The sequence below is a fragment of the Prionailurus bengalensis genome, chromosome B1, assembly GCF_016509475.1.
Source record: "Prionailurus bengalensis isolate Pbe53 chromosome B1, Fcat_Pben_1.1_paternal_pri, whole genome shotgun sequence".
Lineage (NCBI taxonomy): Eukaryota > Metazoa > Chordata > Mammalia > Carnivora > Felidae > Prionailurus > Prionailurus bengalensis.
Genome location: NC_057344.1, coordinates 17,362,291 through 17,385,704, shown reverse-complemented (window position 1 = coordinate 17,385,704; position 23,414 = coordinate 17,362,291). Strand labels below are relative to the sequence as shown.

At 42.5% G+C, this 23,414-nt stretch overlaps 1 protein-coding gene across 11 annotated transcripts in view; it reads left to right on the top strand.

The window, feature by feature from the left end:
* The window catches only part of FAT1 (FAT atypical cadherin 1), a 135,377-nt gene that overhangs the window by 78,666 nt on the left and 33,297 nt on the right, over positions 1–23,414 (top strand). For all 11 annotated transcript variants that reach the window (XR_006294073.1, XM_043559410.1, XM_043559392.1 and 8 more), the window contains 6 exons: positions 5,445–5,506; positions 8,939–9,268; positions 9,848–10,058; positions 12,991–13,130; positions 18,069–18,344; positions 18,506–18,716. Coding sequence is in view for 10 of the 11 variants with exons in the window: in XM_043559410.1 (XP_043415345.1) it covers positions 5,445–5,506; positions 8,939–9,268; positions 9,848–10,058; positions 12,991–13,130; positions 18,069–18,344; positions 18,506–18,716 (1,230 nt within the window). In the remaining variant the exon portion in view is untranslated. The remainder of the gene's footprint in view (positions 1–5,444; positions 5,507–8,938; positions 9,269–9,847; positions 10,059–12,990; positions 13,131–18,068; positions 18,345–18,505; positions 18,717–23,414) is intronic.

Below are 23,414 nucleotides of genomic sequence, written 5' to 3'. Positions count from 1 at the left end.
CACATATGCGGTGGGCTACTGTATTGGACAGTGCACATTGAAGAACTCGCCCATCACAGGAAGTTCTGGTGGACACCTGCTTTTCTAGAACACATGTTGCTGTAGTTTATGCATTATTGTAAAATGAGCAAAAGTATACAAAAGCCAAAGTAGTTGCAGAAGTTAGAGGAAAATAATCAGAGTAATGGGAAATGTTAACGAGGTGGGTAGACCTTTTCTCCCCTTCTTTGATATTTCCCCTTTTTCTGTTTATTGTCAAGCAGAATAATTGGAAAATGGTTCAAAGTAAATTCTTGCCAAACAAGGTGACACATGGCCAGACTTTTTTTTTATTTTTATTTTTCTATTTTTATTTTTTTACAGTTGTGGTTCTTTAAAAACTCTTACTACCGATCACAAGTATTTGTTCTCTCGTTGTGGTTGGATCTTAATCCTACTAAGAAATTGTTTTTTCCCCCTCCTTCATCTCTGGCTGCCATCTAGTTACATCCACAGCACTGACGTTTCAAACCATTTTCTATAGAACCTAATCTTTCAGTGCCTCCCTGGGTTCTCTCGTTCTTATTGTGGACTTCAGACTCTGGTGATCTGGGTGTATCGAACTTCCAAATCACCATCTTGCTGAATCACCTTGAGAAGGCAATTTAATCTCTCCGAGCCTGTAACAAGGGTAACGTGTCATGATATAGATACCGCCACTTGCATACATCTGGACTAAATGAGAAAATTTATTGAAAGCTCACCACCTTGGCATGTAGTAAGTCAGATAACAATTAGAGGTGAGGTCATCTGATGCATTATTTTGCCCTTGCCGTGGAGCAAACCGTCCCAGAATTTAGTGGCTTGAGACAGCCACCACCATAATTTCTTACAGGATTCTGCGGGGTGCTTCTGGTCTTGTCCAGGCCTGGCTGACGTTTCATGCAGCGGTGGTCACTCGGCTGGTTCTCTCCGAGGCTGGTTGGTCCTGGCTGGCCTCGCTTGCACATTGAGTGGTGGGCTGGTTGTCTCCTGGAACAGTAGAGATGGCTAGATTACGTGTGTCTCATCGTCCAGCCAAGTTAAAGCTTTCTTGGAATACAGAACCCTCAGCAAGGGCCCTTGCTTTCTCCCTGCGTCCTCTGTGTACCCTCCACTCTAGTCTAACTTTTGTATAGTTTGTCGAATGCGGTCTTTGCTTTCACCCTTGTTTCTTGAAAACAAGCCTCTTTGTCATCTCTAGGTTCTTAGCGCACCCCCAGGACGGTTGAATGAATACCTGCGTATAGCTCCGCCTTCGCGGACCATTTCACCTTATCCTCACCTGCTGATTCTTTGACGTTCATCTTTATGTGCTACCCTACTTCGTGATGTCCATTTGACCTCTCCAACTTTGAGAAGTTTAGAGATGGTTTTTGGTATCGTAAGAAATGTCAGAGTAAAATTCTGTATCGAAACATTTTAGTTAATCTAATTTTCTTGTATCCTTAAATGGATTCTCTTCCGTAAATGCTAAAGTGGCCTTGGAAACCTGAATGGTTTTTTTTAATACTGATCGTCAAACAGGAAAGTTTGGCTTCTGAGTTTCACATATGTTTATGGAGTAAAGTGGCCACTGCGACTTGGTGAGAATATAGGGTGTTTGCTGTCTCAGTTCACTTACATTTGTAATAGTATTGGTCTGCACAGTGAGATGTTTTTGTAGGCCAAATAAAGAAACTTTGTCTTTGCATTTCTATTTTTAGTTTAATAGTGCTCCACAAAAAGATGGAACGCAAGAGTTAGAAAAGGCAGCACTTGCATATACATTGTTCTGCTTCTGCCCACTCTTTGCTTTTCTCCCTTTTTTTGACCTACTAAATGAATAATGATTAACTATTGCCGATTGCGTGTGTGCTCCCTTAAGTTTTATGTAAGTCGTAGTTCAGAGTTGATGGAGACTTGAAATCCTAAAGTATAGTAAATGATGCAGTGTGATGCGATGGGGAAGAGAAGAATCCCCAAACGCTCTCAACGGGGCCTCAGGAAAACTACACTTGTAGTCCTGGCTGTGATGACTTACTGGTGGTCTTGGGACCGTTTAACTTCTCTTTGACTCAGGCGAGTTCGATCATATTGAAGGTTTCTCTCTAGTTCTGAAGAATCGGTGCTGTTTCTACCAGTATAGATCCTCCTGGGATTTAGTAATAAACATAACAGATGAACACAGATGTTTAAAATGAAAGAAATGGATATCCTTATTAGGATATTCCACGCCTACAGGGTTAATAACACGTACTGGGCATGTAGAAAAGGTACACTTCGGATTCGTCTTTCGAAATAGGTGCTTGTCAGGTAGGCCAGGCGGAAGGATTAGCAGCATCGAGATGTGCAGAATTGCAGCGGAAGTGAGTGCGAAGTGAGCGTGGCTGGAATGTGGCTCCCTGGGGTGGCTCCAAGGATGTCCCGGTTTTCCTGGGATTTTCCTTCCTGGTTGGGAAATGTGTTCTCTCACTGGGGTTCATTTGGTGTGCAAATTCCACAAGAAGCATTAATTTCTCTCTTCTGTAAGGGCCAGGGCACCTCATGCCCCCGCAACGCCCCCAGATGCACAGGCACAGCCTCGCCCTTTGGCGTTGGGCAAAAGAAAGCACCGTGGCGCTTCTGACGGGATTTCTTCGGGTAGGAGTGTTGTGAATCCAGAAAAAAAGGCCGTCTTGTCAGTCTGAAGTGTGTTCCGTGTTCACGAGCTATTGTAGGTGCGATTTGAATTTGTTGCCCACGATGCTTGTGGCTCCTGTACTGGTCAGCTCTGGTCTCGGGCTTCATCTTCCCTCGCGTTCAGAGCTCACTCTCTGCATGGCTCCGTGCTGCCTGCTAAAGTCTCCTCTTCATAAAAGAAACACCCGTCCTGGTCTCCTTCCTGCCTCTCCGGCTCTCCTTTTAGCTCCTCTGCTGAGCCGCTCTGACGTACTCGGGGGAGGGACTTCCTCCCTAAAACTCTCTGTCCCCGGTTCCTGTGACACGGGGTGCTTCTCTTCAGCCTGCTGCTCCCTCGGCTTCTTCGTGGCTTTCTAAACGTGGCTGGACCCTACTTTCGTAAAACTGGCCCAACGTTCCCTTTATTCCTCACAGCCTTTTGTACTTGGGGTGGAACCCAGACGTACTTGGGTACACCTGTAACCCAGGTGTACTTGGGGTGTAACCCGCCCCCCGCACGAGGGATCTGGGCCTCTACGTGCCTGCTGGACGCCACTGTCCCCTGGACCGCCTGGCACGTCCTGCCTGTAAATAGATGCTGCATCACTTTCTGTTGGCGCATATGTGAGCCGTAAATGCGTATCGTTCTTTCCAGGTTTAGTGTAGGTTATGTGTCTGTCTCGCTCAAATACGTAGTTTTAATGCTGCCCCTTTTTGGTTCACACGTTTAAGTATTTTCTTTTAGGGTCATAGAGGTGTAGCAGTATAACCAAGATGGGCGAGAAAGGCAGTCTGTCCTTCTAGGCTTTGCAGGCAGCAAGAGGAGATTGGAGTGAGTGACCGTAGTCCTGTGGGGCCGTGCTGCGCTACGGCAGATGTGAGTGTGGAGCCCGGCCTCGGGACCCCAGGCACACCTGTCGGGTCAGGCCTCAGAAGTGACGTCTGAGCCGGGAGGTGGGGGAGCGGATAGCAGTAACTAGGCTGAAAGAGTGTGTAAGAAGGGAATAGAACATTAGAATTCATTGCATTCAGACGGAGTTAATGTTCCATTTGAGTTAACAGAGGAGAATTAATTTGAAGCATATGGAGAGTGCAAATAATAAACCTGGGTTTGCTTTTTGTCTCTGTTGAATTTGTCGCGTGGATGTGGGCACACACCTTTGTTAAGTGTGCCGAAAGCAAGCCGTGAAGTGGGGGATTGTATTGTTAATGGGCATTTGGTTATTGGCTGTAGAAACTTATTTGCTAACAGGCATTCTTGCAACAAGTGATTATGCTCTACACAAGCAGGATCCTGTTTTGCTGAGAACGTGCCAAGCTGTTGCCCTTGTGATGTGACCATTGATGACAGCTTTTCGATGGGCACCTTAGGACAGTTCGATGGGACGAATCACAGTGATTTCCTGTCATTCTTGAACTACTTAAAACCATCATCAGAAAGTGGTAAACATTTGATAGGAAACAAGAGGGATTAACTTTAAAAGGTTTTTGACTGATGAAAATCAAACCTCTGCCACATTAAGCAACATTTTTACGCCGTTAAGCATTGCCGTGCATTTTCCTTGAACCTGTTTCAGTCTATAAGTGTGGTTTGGGAAACCCCCCAGATTCTAGTTTACAATATAGTCTTTTGTTGTTCTTATCAGCAAGAGTGCGTTGCTTCACTGAATTGTGGGGGAGATCATGTTGTTTGAGATCCTCAGTAAACTATTTTAGGGAAGAAAAAAATCCTCATCAAATTAAATAAAAACACGAACCTTTCATTTACAAATTTAGAGAATCGTTTTGAATAGCCTTTAATTGGTAGTTGTGTGAAATTACTTAGGATAATAGGGGAAAATCAATTATAGTGATAAAATCTTTCTTAAATATACATTATTTGAAGTATTTTCCTGTGGAAAAAAACCACAAAAAGCTGGGCCGGAGAAAGGTGGTTCCTGCCAGTCGTCTTGCCTCAGAAGGTTTTACCTGAGCTGCTGATCTGACGTCAGATCCACTGTATACACCCCTGACCATGGTCAGCGCAGGCTGCGGAGGCTGTGTTAGTGGTTGGGGGAATTTTGTGTGTATTTTGTGAAGTACAGAAAGGATTTAATCCGTTTTCACGGTCTTCCAGGATCCCACCTATGTGGACACTCACATCGACTGTTATTAAAGTTCTAGAGACAGATCGAAACTATAGATTTTCTAGTTTGATAGAAAAATCAAGGAGATAAAGAATATGGGGTTTCTTTGAGGATCATTTATTTTTTTCTTCCATCGGAAATTAGTTGACATCTGAGCAGTATTTCCTGGAAAGTCACATTACTTTTGTAACGAGTCTCCACTTACGAGGGTCAGTGATTGGGAGGTAATAAGTCATGGCGGTAGCCATTCCACTGGTCCTTCTAATACAGTTACCGAAGATTTTTTCGGTCACTTCATACTTAATTGTCTCTGCAGAAGTTAGAGGAGTTTGAAATCCTGAGTAACTTCATCTCAACTTTTTAAAAAATGTCTTCTGACAACAGTGTATATTCAAACCACTGGCCACATCAAGAAGGTAACTGGAGTTCTGCCACTTTTTCATCCGTCATTTATCTACTGTGTTTAAGAGCCATTAAAATGAGACCGTGTGAAGTGTGTTGGTTGTAAATAAAATGATTGAACCTGGATTAATCATTTTTTTTTCCCTTCAGGATCAGAGATTTGCTCAGACTTTTGTGCTCCGTGAGGTTTCAGTAACGATATTTTATAAATATTTTGACTTTATTTGTAACGATTAATGAACTGTTACCACTTCATAGGTCTTATCACAACAACGTCAAGGAAACTGGACCGAGAGCAGCAGGATGAACATATATTAGAAGTAAGCATTTCTTTATTTTAGTTATTTGAAAAGTACTATAATTATAAATATCATGGGAAAGAACATTCGTGGTCACATTAACTAGTCTTCATAATTGTTACTATTTCATTATATTGCCTCCTGGTCATTATTAGAAAGGAAAATAAAGGGGAAACCAAACCTTTGTGAGTGTGGTTCATGTCCCCTTAAATCCCTTTCTATCCCCAGAATACAGGACCGCTCAAATTATTGTGCTTTACACATGCACGACACACACAGAGCAATCAAATGAAAGCGATATTATTGAAATTTCCTTTTCATTTACATGAGATGTATTTCTATAGGCCTTCTACATCTTTTTCCTCAGTATTGTTTTCAGGATTTTTTATGATACTAGGTCTAATTCAACTGTAGCTAGTTTCCACTTTTTGTTATCGTTATCCTTAAGTAATTGCCTTGTTTTTGCATTTCAAACTGAATTGTAGAAAGTTTGTGTTTTGTTGTTTAAAAAAATTAAGTTTATTTATTTTGAGAGTGCGTGAGAGAGCGCAGGAGAGGGGCAGAGAGAGGGGGGAAGAGAGAGAGAATCCCAAGCAGGCTCTGCATTGTCAGCGTGGACCCCGACGTGGGGCTCAATCCCACAACCCTGGGACCATGACCTGAGCTGAAACCGAGAGCTGGACGCTAAACTGACTGAGCCACCCAGGTGCCCTGAAAGTTTGTGCTTTTTACTAAAAGTTTGTGCTTTGTAAACATTTCTAAACTAAAAGATTGAAGACTGACAGGGTCTCTTCTGCTAGGCTTCTCATGCTCACAGCTCACTTAAAATGCCTTCTAGTCCCTGAAAGAAGAAACACAGCTTGTCCTTCACTACCTTGCTGGTAGAGGGTCAGCACCCTGTAGGCGCAGGGATAGGAGTCTGTGGAGGGGGCACGTAGTGTCCTGTGGACGGCGGGCCGGATGCGACGGCCGGGAGCCACGGCCTCTAGGCCAGGAGGGGGCTGAGAAGAGACGGCACTTGGGGAGGGACGCAGAGCAGACATGTAACCTCTGCTGGCATTTCTGTGTCACACGTTAATAGCCAGTGTTGATCATTGGAGCTAGAGCTGGAAAAGACCCAAGTGCTTTTCGAGTTCTCTGCATGAATCTTCCCTTCTGCCAGTGTGGGTCCTGGGGAAAGTTCTAAGCTGTGATTTGTTATTATTATTTTGATTAATATTTAGCTATCCCTCTTTTTATATTATTGCTGTTCATAATGCTGCCTGCTTAATATCATTTCATCCCTGGTCCAGTTTCCTTCCTTCTTTCCTTTTGTTCCTTCCTGAGAGAGACAGAGAGAGAGAGAGAGAGAGAGAGAGCGAGCATGAGCAGGGAGGCGCAGAGGATCCACAGCTGGCTCTGCACTGTCACCACAGAGCCCGATGTGGATTCGAACTCACAGACTGAGAGATGACCTGAGCCACAGTCGGACACTCATCCGACTGAGCCACCCAGGTGCCCCCTTGGTCTGATTTTCTAATTGTCAGTAAAATACGTAGTTTTTATAGCTGTGTAACGTGTGCACATGAATATCCTGTGTAGAAAAGGTGCTTCACAGCCACCATTACAGTTACTAATTCCTTCGTGTGTTCCATCCAGCCGTCGGTGGTACAGGTCCCTTGAATTCTCTTTCCTTCTGATAGAGCAGAGCTTAGAATTTTCATCCAGTCACTACAGTGATTGACAGAAGGGAGAATATGGTTCCTGAAGAAAAGGAACCGGTGGCAATCTGTCCGGAGTGGCAGGTCCCCGGCATGGGGATCGTGCTGGGCCCGTGCCCTGGTCAGAGCTGCACGGGACACCTGCTGGCTGTGCACCCTACTCCAGAGCCACCTGTTGGTGGCACCTGTCAAAGGCTGGATGGGAGCAAGTGTAAGGTTAGGACTTAGGACTTAGGACTCTGAAGATGATAGTAAGACGTTGGTGGGAAATAAGACTGTAATGGTTTGTTTACATACCTCGTATGTTTTCTGTAGTCCTTGGTGGGGTGTTTGAGGGCCAACGCCAGTGTCGATTGGCCTGTCTTGAAGAGTTTTTCAGTTCCGTGTTAAAAGCTGTGTTACTGGCTGCTGGTTATTGAACCGAAACTTAAAACCATGTTGGTGATGATACTGCAAAACATAGTGCTTGCTTCTATTTCTCTTTAATTTTCTTTCTTTTTCCTAAAGATCATCTGAAAACTGATCCAAAGGAAATGTTTTGGGAGGTTAAAATTAAATAGTAATTGTAAATTTTGTTTTTATTTTGAGAGTGTGAGCAGGTAAATCATGCACTTGATTTTTTTCATTTTTGTTTTCTTTTTAAGCTTGTGTATATTCATTGGGTGGGGGCAAGGGCAGAGAGAGGGAGAGAGAGAATCCCAAGTAGGCTCTGCACTGACAGTGCAGACTCGAGGCTCGAACTCACAGACCCATGAGATCGTGACCTGAGCCGAAACCCGGGGGCAGATGCTTAACCGCCTGAGCCAGCCAGGTGCCCCAATCATGTACTTAAGGAGAAACAGCTACTTGACTTAAATACTCTTGATGAATACTATTAGGATATAGTCACATTTTTATAAACAACAGATTTATACTCACCAAGCTGTAAAAACAAAATGAGTCCCACAAAAACCTGCAGTATACTTTAATATTTTTAAAAATGCATTTCAGTCATTAATTTTGGAGGATGTGGTGAGGGAGCTATTCCTAGGGTTATTGCTTTGAACGTACACACCAAAATAATAGTGGACATCTGATTTCGGGATGAAATTGTGCATATGGAAGCATTCACCAGTCCTCAAGACCTCAGGTTGTTATTTATGTTCTTTATACTGAAAATCTTATTGAATAAGTGGGTTTGGAATGACAGTTTTTATGTCCGCCCTGCTGAATGTGGAGGACTCCTGTGCAAGAAGAGGGTCCGACAGAACAAAAGGGCAGCGGCTAGTATGAAGAGGCACGTGACTTTGCACATATTTTAAACTGATGATTTTTAATGCGGTATGTGGAGATGTGATTTTTAAGGGTAGAGAGTGGATGTTATTCCTAAGAGGACTCCTTATTGAAAAGCAAAATCTCCCTGTAGCTCTTCCGTGATTCAAAAAGATGTTGCTGATAGTTTGCCATTTTGGCGACCTGCGCATTACAGCTGTGGCAGCCCTGGGACAGGCAGCGTGGTGAGGGGAGAGGCGGGGCTCCTGCTGTGCCTCCTCCTTAGCCCCCGCCTGCTGCCCGGGTCCCTGTCTGAATGGGACACGTCGCCTTGCCTCCTGTTGTCAGGAGAGGAGATGGTGTGCGTCCTAGTGCTGGGTGAGATGCAAAATACAGGTTTATGCAAAATACAGGTTATCCTCAATTAGGAGGAAGGTAGTCGCTTTTCATGTAGTTCTATTTTTAAAAACGTCTGTCGACCTGTTTTCCCTTTCACACGCAGGTTACCGTGACAGACAATGGTAGCCCCCCCAAGTCAACCATTGCAAGAGTAATTGTGAAAATCCTTGACGAAAACGACAACAAACCCCAGTTCCTACAAAAGTTCTACAAAATCAGACTCCCAGAGCGGGAAAGACCAGAACGAGAAAGAAACTCCAAGCGCGAGCCCATCTATCGTGTTATCGCTACAGACAAAGACGAAGGTCCCAATGCAGAGATCTCTTACAGCATTGAAGATGGAAACGAGCATGGCAAATTTTTCATTGAGCCAAAAACCGGAGTGGTTTCGTCCAAGAAGTTCTCTGGAGCTGGAGAATATGATATCCTTTCAGTGAGTTAAGATCTGGTCTTTGAATTTCTCACATACTTTGACTGTTAATCTGGTCTCACATCACTTCTCTTGTAACTTTTTCTTTCTTCAATAAGTAGCCTCAGTGTTTGTGACCTGACTTTGGGAAATGTGGCTTAGGTTGTCCTCTTCGGCTGTCACTCCAGTTATTGCTTACATTGAGTGTGGCCTGAAGAGGTTGCTCTTTTTTTTTTTTTTTAAATGTTTGTTTAATTTTGAGAGAGAGAGAGACCGTGTGAGCAGGGGAGGGTCAGAGAGAGGGGGAGACCCAGAACCCGAAGCGAGCTCCAGGCTCTGAGCTGTCAGCGCAGAGCCCGACGTGGGGCGCAAACTCCCAGACCACGAGATCCTGACCTGAGCTGAAGTCGGATGCCGAACACCGACTGAGCCACCCAGGCTCCCTGAGAGGTTGCTCTTTTTAATCAAACCTTAAACATGGGGAATACACAAATATAGATACTGTTTGAAATTAACTTAGTTTAAGACCAGACTGATCTGTGCTTCACTTATGGATGTAACTTCTAGTTTGCTCCTTTTATCCCCTCTGCTTACATGTTACAGATTAAGGCAGTTGATAATGGTCGCCCCCAAAAGTCGTCAACCACGCGACTCCACATTGAATGGATTTCCAAACCCAAACCATCCCTGGAGCCGATTTCATTTGAAGAACCGTTTTTTACCTTTACTGTCATGGAAAGTGACCCGGTTGCTCACATGATTGGAGTGATATCTGTGGAGCCTCCTGGCACGCCTCTTTGGTTTGATATCATTGGTAAGCATGGCTCAGAGTTTTCATTGTCCGTGTGTGGGTTACACTGAGGAGAACGTGTCTTTGATTTATTTCTGTCTTTGAGAACCTGGCTCTTTTTCTGATTTTTGTGCCCATGTCAGGACTTAAAATTGGGAGCAAGAGCCAGAAGTGGGGAATTTGTCTTAAACTGCAGTATTTTGATTGCAAATGTGTTACAATATCCAGCACGTACTCACCTTGTTTAAAATTGGTGCTGTGTATCATGAACCTAAAAATAAGGTTTTCAGAAGTGGCATCAAAGAGTTAGAAATCTGAATGTTTTTGGTTCAAAAGCACAGCTTCTTGATTTTCCTTCTTGATACATAACATGGCACATGGCTATTTTTAGTGAATATGGTTTGAATGCTTAAAATAACTGCCTGCTTGACTGTCTCAGGTCAGGCAGTATTTTATAGGGAATAAGCTTACAAATTTTAATTTGTGTGACTTAAAAATGATAGTGCCAACTATGGCCTTTTTAAGTTTGACTTACCACACTTTGGGAATGTGGGAAGCAGGGTTCACTAGATGAAATAACCCTGTAATAAAAATGACATGCCTAGGTCAGTTTTCCTTTTTCTCGGCCATTTAGTTTAGACCTAGAACGTGTTACCTTATTCTGACATACTTAAAAAAAGAAATTCGCATTAAACTTTGACATCTTAGGTTTTTAAGTGCTGTTTCTTCACATTACCTTAATCACAAAGATACTTAAAAGCAAAAGTACGTATTGCAACTCCTCTCCAGTTGGATCTTTATATTCCTTTATATTCCCCTCTTCTGTCCTTTAGCCACCCTCCGTACCCCAAATGCTACTTCAGTGGGTTGAAGCCGATGGGACTAGGCTGCCAGGGCCACAGGGTGAGGGGGGTACAGGCTTTTACCTCTTTAATTTTCCACACTAGACTGTTAAGCTGTTTTCCCAGTTTGGGTCATTGTATGAAATTGTTGATGTCATCAACACCTATGAAACTGTTACTTTTATTTATTTATTTATTTATTTAAAAAAAAAATTTTTTTTTTAAACGTTTATTTATTTTTGAGACAGAGAGAGACAAAGCATGAACAGGGGAGGATCAGAGAGAGGGAGACACAGAACCTGAAACAGGCTCCAGGCTCTGAGCTGTCAGCACAGAGCCCAACGCGGGGCTCGAACTCACAGACTGCGAGATCATGACCTGAGCCGAAGTCGGCCGCTTAACTGACTGAGCCACCCAGATGCCCCTTTATTTATTTTTTTAAGTTTATTTATTGATTCTAAGAGAGAGCCAGCAGCAGGGGGAGGGCAGAGAGAGGGAGAGAGAATCCCACGCAGGCTCCACACCGTTACGCGCAAAGCCCGACGTGGGGCTCGAACTCATGGACCACGAGATCATGACCTGAGCCGAAGTCGGACGCTTAACCGACTGAGCCAGCCAGGCGCCCCTTTATTTATTTTTTTAAGTTTATTTATTGATTCTGAGAGAGAGAGCCAGCAGCAGGGGGAGGGCAGAGAGGGAGAGAGAGAATCCCACGCAGGCTCCACACCGTTACGCGCAAAGCCCGACGTGGGGCTCCAGCTCCCGAGCCGTGAGGTCATGATTGAGCTGAAAACCCAAGAGCCGGACACTTCGCCGCCCCAGCCACCCGGGCCCCCCGGCCGTTACTTTAGTTTTAAAGAAAAGGATTATTTTTGTAACTAACTGCGGTCAAAATAGTGTGTGTGCTGTCTGTTAACTCCTGTCACGCTTGCAGACGAGCAGGCTGCGGCTGTGCCGTGTGTAACTTCCCCGTGTAACACTGACTGCACTTGGAACTGGTTTGATTGACTGCTCCTCCTTGTTCTGTGCTTGCCTCCCACGCTCGCTTGCTTCTGTTTGGCCGTGCCAGGCGACACACTTGCTAGAGAAGCGTTTCACGTCTTGCAGGTGACTTGTGACCTGAACTGTACAGCAGAAGGTATCTGCTGAGATCACATAATTTGCCTCAGATTATGAGATCTAAGATCAAAGCGTCAGCTTTTAAAGCTTTGTTTCGTGTCCAGTGACTCTCTCATTGCCCTCTGTTTCCATGGTGTGCGCATGGTCACGCATCCCAGCTGCAGACATGCTGACTTCTGATACATCTCCAGATCATCCTTAGTTTTAGGTTTAGTTGAAGATCGTGGCTTTTCTGTGTGTTTCGTTTTGCTTTCTGGTGCGTTTTGTAATAGAACATCATCATGACGTTAAGTCTCTATTTTCATTCCATTTCGCTTCATTGATAAAAGTATCTCAAGTGCAGTGGATTTGAAAAGAGAGTTTTATCTAGGATATAATTGGGAATGCATTTGGATAATGCTCGTAGCACAGAAACTTTTGCTTCCTTAAGCTTTGTGTTTGGCAACAATGGGGAAAGTTTCTTTTCAAGTATGTAAGAGCCAGGACTAATTGACATTAACTGCCATTATTTTTTCCAGAGTTAACATTTGTTTTGAATAGTTAATTTATTAGGGCAGTTCATTCAAGTGTCATAATTTTTGTGTGTGTAGTTAAACGTTTAAATAGCCGATTTTGGTTAGTAAGTGATGCTTTATATAGCTACTGAGGTATATAAATTAAAGACCTATTCAGAACCCCTGAAGGAGCAAATGGAAAGTAATTCATTGGCAATATTAGCAACGTTTTTCTGTTTTCAGAGTTGCTTTCCCCTCAGTTACCAGCTTCCCTTGAAATTAGAGCTCAACTTTGCATTAGTAAGCATTGTCTTTCTAGTTGGCCCATCTTTTCTTGTCTTTCAAAATGAAAGCTCCTTGGAATCACCTTGATCAATATCAGAAGTGTTTTGTTTTTTTTTCCCCCCGTCATTCACAAGTGGAAAGCCACAAAATAAATGACAGAATTTCATCCTATGACCTACCTGTTGTTACTTTTCTGTATGTCCTAATTTAACCTAGGTGGCAACTATGACAGTCACTTTGATGTTGACAAGGGCACCGGAACGATCGTTGTTGCCAAACCTCTCGATGCAGAACAGAAATCAAACTATAACCTCACAGTCGAAGCCACAGACGGAACCACCACCATACTTACACAGGTAGGTGACTTAGTAAGGATGGATTTGTCAGAGGAAGATTAGTATGACCTTGTGATATCCGGGGCCCGGGGGCGGTATGGGCAGTTGATTCTGCCCTCGGAGGCTCACAGAGTTACTGTGTTGTGAGAGTTTCCACATATGCACACCAAGGATTTGTATTTAGGGAAAGAAAATTAACTGCACATCTCAGTTTAGGTTTGGCATGTAATTATCCAGTTTTGGAAAGTTTGCAAGAAGACTTAAAAAGCCCCCTTTTAATTATCAAAATCTTTCAATTTTTTGCTGATTTTGAATAATATTAATATAAAATTTATAACTATTGAGGATGAATTCTCCGAGTCATTTTCATTAAAGCTCATTAAAGTGATTGATTATGTTTTAAATCCCTTTTCTCAATTCCCCCACCTTGGCTACTTTAACTAGGGCTGTATAAAATGGTAAAATTGTTGTCATAATTCACTTAACATCTTTATTTGTTCCTATCTGATGATTAAGAGATGGTCAGATTACTGGGAATTCAAATTGAAATGGCAAAAATCCTATAAATTAAGTCTAAATTCTCTTTGATTCTCATTGTGGACTGTCAGAGAATTTGTTAAACACTCGTTATATGGCAGGTTTCTTCTAGAAGCTAAATACTAGGAAACAAAATCCTGCACCTTTGTAGCTTACCTTAGGATTGTAGAAGCTAAGATTTACATATAATCTGCTGTACTCTGAAAGAGGAAGAAATTAAATACTGAATAAAATGCTCCTGAATTCCAGTTTTTTATCTTTATTATTTTTTAATGTTTATTTTTGAGAGGGGAAAAAGGGCATGCACACGTGTGAGCAGGGGAGGGGCAGAGAGAGAGGGAGATACAGAATCTGAAGGAGGCTCCAGGCTCCGAGCTGTCAGGATAGAGCCCAATGCAGGGCTCAAAGTCACAAACTCTGAGATCCGTGACCTGAGCTAAAGTTGGAGCTTAACCAACTGAGCCACCCAGGCTCCCCAACCAATTTTTTTTTAATCTTAAATTACGCTAATTTAAATCTGATATGAGACAGATCCTCTGTCAAATCATCTCGTAGGATTGAAGACTAAAAGTCTGAGATGTCTTTTCAGCTAATAAGTGAGTAAATAATTTAGAGCCAGTTATGAAAAGGCCTTATTCGTTTCTCTAAATGCTTGTGATTTTTAGTGTATTTGCAACTGACATATGTACCATGCTTTGGGGTCATTTTGAGATTGTCACGTAAACGTTTTAGCACAGAATTAAAATTTCATTTTTGTCAGTAACTGTTCCCATTATAGAAGTTAGGCTTTAGAGCATGAACATGAGAATAAAAATATCAAGAATTGTAATAAATTTAACAGGATAAATTTTGAAAGGCTCAAAGAGTATAACTTTATGTGGACCAGCTCAAATAATCAACTAGCCAGAAATCTAGCAAAAGGAACTAAATGGCTCTCTGTGCCACGCGTTCTCATTAATGAAGATGCTCTGTCTACCTGTAGGATTTACCACTTACTACATAGGTGAGTAATTAGCAGAGGGCTCCTCCCCCAATAATTGTAGTGTTAGCTAGGACAGTCAGAAGCTTAGTGTGAAATGTGGTGCAGGTTGATTGAAATATCGCACAGATCCTGGCAAATAGATTCTAGTGTTTTGAGGGATGCAGATTGTCTTCAGTTTCAGTCTTTCATTTATACTTCTGTAAGTTATTTTGAGTCATTTTCAGGGGGTCTTGATAATATTCTAATGAAATTGCTGGCGGGGAGAGGTAGTCAGAATATTAGTGGTTACAGAGCCCACGCTGACCTGTTAAAGTGTGAGACAGAGGGGACGGTCAGTAATTAGGTTTACATTTCCATGTGGGGCAGATGACAGGGAGATAGGAGTGTGAGTGAGAACACAGCAGCAGATACCATCTGAAGAGCATCACCGAGATCAGAACCAGGTTGATAGGGTACCAGAAACACAGTCCAGTAGATTCAGGTTTGTAGGTAAAAGTCCGGAACCAACAGGGTGAGTTTTGCTGCATTGAGGTCAATAGCCAAGGGCAAATCGGAGATTTGGGGATTTGGGGGAGATTTGGAGAGTGGGGTTAAGCCATAGTGAGTGCATCATCAGCAGAGGTGGGTGGTGGTGGGGGGCGGGTCACAGTGTAACCCCCAGTACCTTCTGGAAACAGCACTGCTCCATGCTTTCCTGTCCTGCCATTTTCCGCTTAGGATGCTGATGGGTATTGATTCAAGTCACTTTGCTTTATCTGGTGTCTCGAGGTAACTTACGAAATCCAGTTAAGGCTTTTTCTTTTCTTCAAAACAGCTTTGCTTTCATGTTTTCTTACGGTTTCTTTCAAGCATCGGTCAACATTATGCTCAGGTCATTTGGTTGAATCTCTTAACCCTATCCACTAGCAAGTGGCTGAAACCCTTTGTGTTTCCCTTTTCTTACCTGGAAACTGGGCATCGTGATTTTGTCCTCATAGGCACTTCTGAGGGGTGAGTGAGGTAGCACACGGGGTGCTTGTGCTTGAAGCCCCTGGAACCAGTTGGCCTTGTGCGCCCATAGAGCACTCGCTATTGCTTATCAGCACTGGTTTGGACTCTTTTCCCCACTTGACACCTGAGTCACCTCCCTGTCCCCATTCTCCATCCCTGCGATTCATCTTGCTCTGCTAGAATGGTCTGCCAGTTGAAAAGAGGAGGTAAAGGTGAATTTCCTCCGAACAAATAGTTCAAAGCACACGGGAGTTTTTGTTCTCAAGGCTCTGCATACTGGATCCTCCCTTCTCCCTTCTCCTTTACCATCTCTTAGTTCGATGTCCTTCTCTCCAGTCTCCGGAAGCTAGGATGTGTGATGCTACTACTTGCCTTTACGTCTGACCAAGGCGTTCCCCCCCAATCCCAGTATACATTGATCATCTACGCAAGCCAAGACTTACCTCCTCCTTAAAAGCTTTCAAATGTCCCACACCATCTCTGGACTCCTAAAAAGTTACTTGATAACTTACCTGATAATATGTGGCTTCATATGCGTAAGACATTTCTTGCGGAGGTTGAAAGCTACCTAGGGCAGAGGCTGTTGCACATATATTTGCCCTCCAGTGTTGTGTAGGTGAGTGCCGAGTGTATAAGGGCCCTGCGGCCGTGTTTCAGTGGAGTTGCTGTATCAAAAATGGTTGTTACTGGGGCACCTGGGTGGCTCAGTTGTTTAAGCGTCCGACTCCGGCTCAGGTCATGATCTCACAGTTCCTGGGTTCAGGCCCTGCGTCAGGCTCTGTGCCGACAGCTTGGAGCCTGGAACCTGCTTCAGATTCTCTCTCTCTCTCTCTCTCTCTCTCTCTCTCTCTCTCTCTCTGCCCCGCCCCCCTTGTACTCTGTCTCTGTTTTTCTCTCAAAAGTAAATAAACATTAAAAAAAAATTTTTAAAAAAAGGTTGTTACTTTAGCTGTTCTAATTAGTTGTGATTAATTGACTTTAGAGCAGAAGTAAAGTACCTCTGCCCAACACTAACTTCGTTAGAAAAATAATACATAAATTTATAGTGGAAATGAATATATAATGGTTTAACTTAGAGAAATTATAACCATCTCTTCTGGATCATCACTGACCTTTGAAAAATGGTCTGTAATTTTCAATGTTTACATAACTTTCACATAAAATCTTTCTGTGGTTTAGTGAATGCATATCTTAAGTATATAAAGTTTAATGTTACAAGTCCATCAGTGATGTTGTAGGGTTTTATGAGAGCACTGGTGTAGTTTCCATGGAAAGACCTCTAGTTCACATGCCTGCCAGTGTGATTAATAAAAACCTCTGCATTCCCGGGACTTTGTCCTACTGTGCCATTTGGACTAGTGAACCTCTTTATACAGGCTAACGAAGCTCAGATTTCTTGGTCGTAACTAAACCATCTTATTATAATTGGTACTGATTTGCACTATGCCTTATCCACACACATCTTTTCAATCTGAAAAGTAATCCTCTTACTGTTAAAGTAAAAAAAAATATTTTTAATTCAGCTTAGGACTAAGTTTTTTTAATATTGGCTTTTTTTCCCTCTAAGGTTTTTATTCTAGGATGACTTTTTTTTTTTTTTTTTTTTTTTTTAAGAGAAAGAGTGCGAGAGTGTAAGTGGGGCAGGGGCAGAGAAAGAGGGAGAGAGAATCCCAAGCAGGTCCCATGCCCACTGCAGAGCCCACAGGGCTCGATCCCATGACCATGAGATCATGACCCAAGCTGAAGTCAAGAGTCAGATATATAACAGACTGGACCACCTAGGTGCCCCTGTGCTGACATATTTAAGAGAGTGTATCTTTTCAGTGTCCTTAAATTTTTTTTAGGAAATGAATGTGTTTCCTATTTATATGTAAGTTTTATGGTCACAAAAATGTAATGAAGATTTTAAAGCACATTTCTAATTTATCAATAGCAATTTGGAGTCCTGAAGATTAGAATGAGAAATTTAAATACTAGGAATCATGTAAAAAATAAATAGATCAACACAGTAATCACCCAGTATCGTACTCTCCTCATTAGTGTGGTGGTTGCAGATTCAAATCTGATACAAGGAATTAGCCTTCTGTAAATCCTGCTCAAGTAAATTCTTGGTTACTCTTCCATGAGTACTCTAGAAATATCTCTTTAGTGGTGACCTAAGAGAAATTAAGTATTCAGTCAGAAAGAAGTGTGTGAAAGGTGTTCCATATGCCCTCCAAAGTTACTCTCAAGAATTTAGAGAGGTGTTCATTATCTTGCTCATACAGGTAAGAAGCCATGACAAATTTTAAGGATTTTTTTTTTTATTCTAGGTTTTTGTTTTTATTTCCCAATTTTGTATTTCATTTTGCTAAATCCATTTTTTTCCCCATTGTGCACCTGATTTTTCCCCTTGATTCTATAAATATTATGATTAGGGATATTATAATGGGTCTTTTTGGTCATTATAGGTATTCATCAAAGTAATAGATACAAATGACCATCGTCCTCAATTTTCTACATCAAAGTATGAAGTTGTTATTCCTGAAGACACAGTGCCAGAAACAGAAATTCTACAAATCAGTGCTGTGGATAAGGATGAAAAAAACAAGCTCATCTATACACTGCAGAGCAGCATTGATCCGTTGAGTCTCAAGAAATTTCGTCTTGATCCTGCCACAGGCTCTCTCTATACTTCTGAAACACTTGATCATGAAGCCATCCACCAACATGTTCTTACCGTCATGGTACGGCTTTCTTCTCATCCTTTGGCCAGTATTTGGTTTCTGAAAGGTCTCCTGTGTTTAAGAGTGATTTTTAATCCCATATAGGGGAACCACCCCCCCCCCCCCCCCCCCCCCCACACACACACACATACACAGGAATGATAATGTATTGAATCTTTCAGGTACGGGATCAAGATGTTCCTGTGAAGCGCAACTTTGCACGGATTATTGTCAATGTCAGTGACACCAATGACCATGCCCCCTGGTTCACAAGTTCCTCCTATGAAGGGAGGGTTTATGAATCTGCAGCTATTGGCTCAGTAGTGTTGCAGGTTACAGCTCTGGACAAGGACAAAGGGAAGAACGCTGAAGTGCTGTACTCGATCGAATCAGGTAATTTTGGAGCTCTCAGTATGTTAACTTTAAAAAGTACATTTCTTTTCTAAAATTCCACATGTAGAAACATTTCTGTGTGTCACTGTAAAAATGGCTGAAATTGATCTTCAGCTACCATTTTACATATTAGGAGAAAGAAGCCTCTTTAGAAAGCAAGGTGAGACTCGTGAGACTCCTACATTCCAGTAAAGAGATTCACATTCTTAGCATGATTCAAGGCTATGAGAAGTCTTGCAGTGAAGAAAACCGGTCCAGTTCCTCATTTCCACAATGTTGTAACCATACGACATTTTCCTCCATAAGACTTGTTAACGCTGAAACATTGTTAGGAAACCACTGGCCTTAGTAATTTAACTTTTAGCCAGGGAGTATTTTCTCTTGGGCAGAGCAGGAAATTCCACGACAAGAGTGCTGGTGTCCTGCCTCTGCTTACCCCTTCCAGGGTTAGTTTTTCTGCCCCTGTCATCCCCCTGTTACAGTTGAGTTTCCTTCATGGAATTAGGTTGTTGCAATAAGGCCCAGGGTGGCTATTTGGACTGGAAACGTTGAAAAGCCCAAGGAGCCTGCTGGAATTGGGCAAGGAAGGCCAACTGAACTGTCGGTGTGGACCTTTCTTCTAGGTGTGGCAGGGCAAGAGATCCAGGGTCTTGCTGGTGGACACAAGGAGGATCACCCAGAAATAGTTGTACCAAAGTGAAATATTTTGTTCTCTGTTCTCTTTTATGATGCTATTCGGTCTTTCATTTATTCATTCCATGGGTGCCGCGCTAGGAACTTGATAGGTAGAGGCTGTCACTGCTCCACAAATGTATGTTCATGGCAAAGGAAAGCCCCTGATTGACACAGGGATCTGCTTTAGGGCATATGTTTTGTACTGTCAGAATTCATCTTGCTTTGGAACTTTCCCTCCTTCTGCCAAATACAATGAGTAAGTGATTAAGTATCAAGAAGGCAGCTTCCATTTTTTCCGTGTTTCTCAAGGTCATTGTTAGTACAAAGAATATAGTCTCTTTCATTCTTCTCACTCTTTTATAAGTCTGTTCCTCTGCCTATTTAGAAATTGTGCATTTCCTAGACATTGGTATTGGTGTAGAGGTATGAATTAACTATAGGTCATATAATCAAAAGCTGGGTACATGGAGAATAATTTTTTAAAAAATGTGTTTTATGTGGTTAAACTATTTTTACTTCTTAGTATTTTCAAAGCTTCATTTGTTTCCCTGAAAATAACCAAATATAGTCCATTACTTACAAATAAGATCTTGTGTGCTGCTCGTAGTTCAAGGTTAAAAATGTAGTGAGTGCCTTGAACAAAGATGAAGGTTTTTCCACGGGGTCAGAAATTTCGTTGTTAAAAAAACAGCGCATTCCCTTTGTGCATGCCTGCGCACTTCAGTAAAATAATTTTCTCACAGACAAACCGCCTGGGTTTGTGTAGGAGAAAATGTTCAACTTTCCCCTTAGCTTTCACATAATTTTCAACAACTGGGTGGTTAAAGTACGATTCTTGGTGCCTCACTAAAGGCTTGTGCATTCTTTAAATGCTTGCGATGACTGATGGGATTAGTAATTTGGTATTCCAAGAATGAACTGTATCTCCACTCAAACAGTAGATAATACCAAGGGCCTATTTCAGTGTAGCATTTGAACTTCTTAGAAGATAATTTTTATAGATTGGGTAATATAAAAAGTGTGCTCAAAAATTGTAGGCAGCAGCTACTGTTAAAATGCAGAAGAGTGTGTGTGTGAATCTGTTGGAATAGGTGGAAATGTAAAGTGGTCATAACACCTTTCATTTCAGTTACTCATATTCACCTTCTCATTTGTCAGGTTACATTTAATAAAGTTCAGAAAACTAGTTACAAATTCAGGCTGTAACACTGCATGTTTAATTAGCAGCAATTCATTGAGCAAAAAGTTTGGTCTCATTAGGAGTCTTCAGGGAAAAAGGAATTAATTAAAGGATATTCTCAGTAACAACTGACTTCACGTGTTCAGAGACATCAGCGCCCTATTCTGGACCGTGTGGGGTGTGTGTGTTTCTTTCTTTTTTTAAAGTAGATTATTGTAACTTCCAAACTGTCATAATGCCTGGAAATAGAAGATAGTCTGTAAATATCCTTATTGACTAGAATTGATTTTCTCCCCGCTTTACTGAGGGTCCACAGCATGTCCACCATAGGAAGAAAGAGATTTCTGTGCATAGCTCTCTGACATTTCTTTTGGGGTATATGTGTGTAATACAGTCATAGCTAATGTGCCCAAATTCACATGTTTGTCCAGATAATTGCCTACTTCAAACACAACAATCTAGGGCTACACGGAAATCACCAATATCTCCAGCTAAAGCGAATGACTTAAGCCCCCAACCTAGTAAAGAGTTCCACCACTGCCCTATTAATTTCTTGACAAATAACGTGCGTGTATTTCAGCATTTGATGAATTGTACCCATTAGTGGATCAGACGGGCATGTTTAAGCCACTCAGCTGCCCTGCAGTGTTTTTCCACATAAGTATGTTGCTTTCCCATCTGCAAATCTGATGATTCCTTCCATACTGTATATGTATGTCGGAAACCCCCTGTTAACTGGCTAGCTGGGTTCCTGTTTAACCTTCCTATTAAGATACTTCTGGTAGTAATGTTTCTGAATTTTATATACCGATTAAAAAAATTTTTTTTTAATGTTTATTTTTGAGAAAGCGTGAGTGGGGGAGGAACAGAGAGAGAGGGAGACACAGAAGCCGCAGCAGGCTCCAGGCTCTGAGCTGTCGGCACAGAGCCCGACGTGGGGCTCAAACTCCCTAACCGTGAGATCGTGACCTGAGCCAAAGCTGGACGCTCTACCAACTGAGCTGCCCAGGTGCCCCTATATACTGACAAAAATTTTTATCAGAAATCTCCATTTAGTATGTGTTGCTTTTGTCAAAATGTACTTCAGAATGTAGTGCTTAATCTAACACGTGGTTGTTGGTAGTGATAGAAGTAAACTGCAGAGAAACAGAACCAAGTAAAAATGTAAATATAGTGCTTTGATGAACGTATTAATATTTTTCAGGCTTCTGGTCCACCCATTTGGTATTTAATTTATCTTTCCATCCATGCATAGAAGTTGTGTCATTCATCAAATATTTACATAGGACATAGGATATGTCTCTGTGTGTCAGGCATTCTTTTTAGGCACAGGTGATAAAAGAATGTATAAAACAAGCCATGCTTAAAAATTGGGCTTACATTCTAGTGGAAGAACGGATAAGAAGGTTGCAATATGTGTTATAAAGAAAAAACAGGATAAGAGAATAAAACAGCCATTCTGATTAGGGAGGTAAAGGAAGGCTTCACCACATTCTCTAAGCAGAAGGGCATTTGGGTAAAACCTGGATGGATGGATGGATGGATGGATGGATGGATGGATGGATGGAGAGAGAAGCAATGACAATAGCCGGGGAAGACTGTTCTAGAAAGAACCCACCAAATACAGTCATCCTGAGATGAGAATGTTCTCGCAGGGATGAGGCGTGAAGAGACAGCAAGGCTGGGAGGGCAGGGAGCGCATTGTGTGGAAAGTAGAGTGTTCTAATACCACCAGCTTGTTTCACTGCAGAGAAAATCTATTCATTCCTCCATGTTGGGCCTTGCATGTTTGAAGCTTTAAGATTTCACGACACCAAATAAGAGAAATGCCAAAGAGAGGATTGAATATAAAATATGGTAGGTCGGCTCCTTCGTTAGTACAGACTTAGGGAAAGCCCAAGGGGTGGGGATGCAGACCACTGTACAAAGGTTTTCTCAGTCTCCATATTAGTCCAGGCAAACAGTCAGTATTGGAAGGCCTGGGTGGCGCCCAGGTAGGGTGAGAAAGGTCCCTGGAGTTGGGGTGACTGACTAAAGCACAATGAGAGAATCTGGGATTGTTGACTCATACGTTCAGACAGGCAGAAGTTAGGGTCTGTGAGGCGTGGCAAAGGCCTCACGGCTCACCCATTCATGGGCAAGGGTTCAGCTTGGAACTTGGGGCTTGTAAGAAGAGAGCCCGGCCTCTGCCCTGTTGTAGACTATTCCTCATGGCCGTGGGGCCGAGACGTGGAACTGGGCAGGCTTAATGAAAACCAGACCCGGTCTGGCCTCAGAAAAAATTATATTATGGATTTTGGGGAAAAGTGTTAAAGGAAGGAAATGAAGGCTGTCGGGGAAGTGTTTACTAGTAATGATGTGGAGAAAGGAGTGCTTGGTCAATCCCCCGTTTCTAAATCGCACTACGTGATTCTGGCCTGCGAAGGGCCACACGCGGTTGCAAACCTAGACGAAAACAGAACTTGAAAAAAAACAGTTAAGTGGCAAGTCGGGTTTGTTTTGGGGAAGTGGGATAGTTCATTTGGGGAAAATAAACTCGGTTCCGTGAGGGGGATAATGGATTCGGGACTCACGGATGTGAAACAGAACAGAGACGGAGCGCGTGTAGGTGAATCCAGTCTGAGGACCCTCACACTGCTGTAATCTATCCAAAGAGATCGTAAACTGCTAGACTTCAGTAAGCTGCCGGTGTCTTCAGAAAGATTTCAGTTGATGATACAAAACCTGGACTATTGTGGAGTTGCATTTGCAGCAAAAGGCACCTACAGTGTAGCTGGAAAAGGCCCAAAGCGAACAAGTAAAACCGTCTGTTTTAGAGTTTATCTGTCGGCACTGTTGACGCT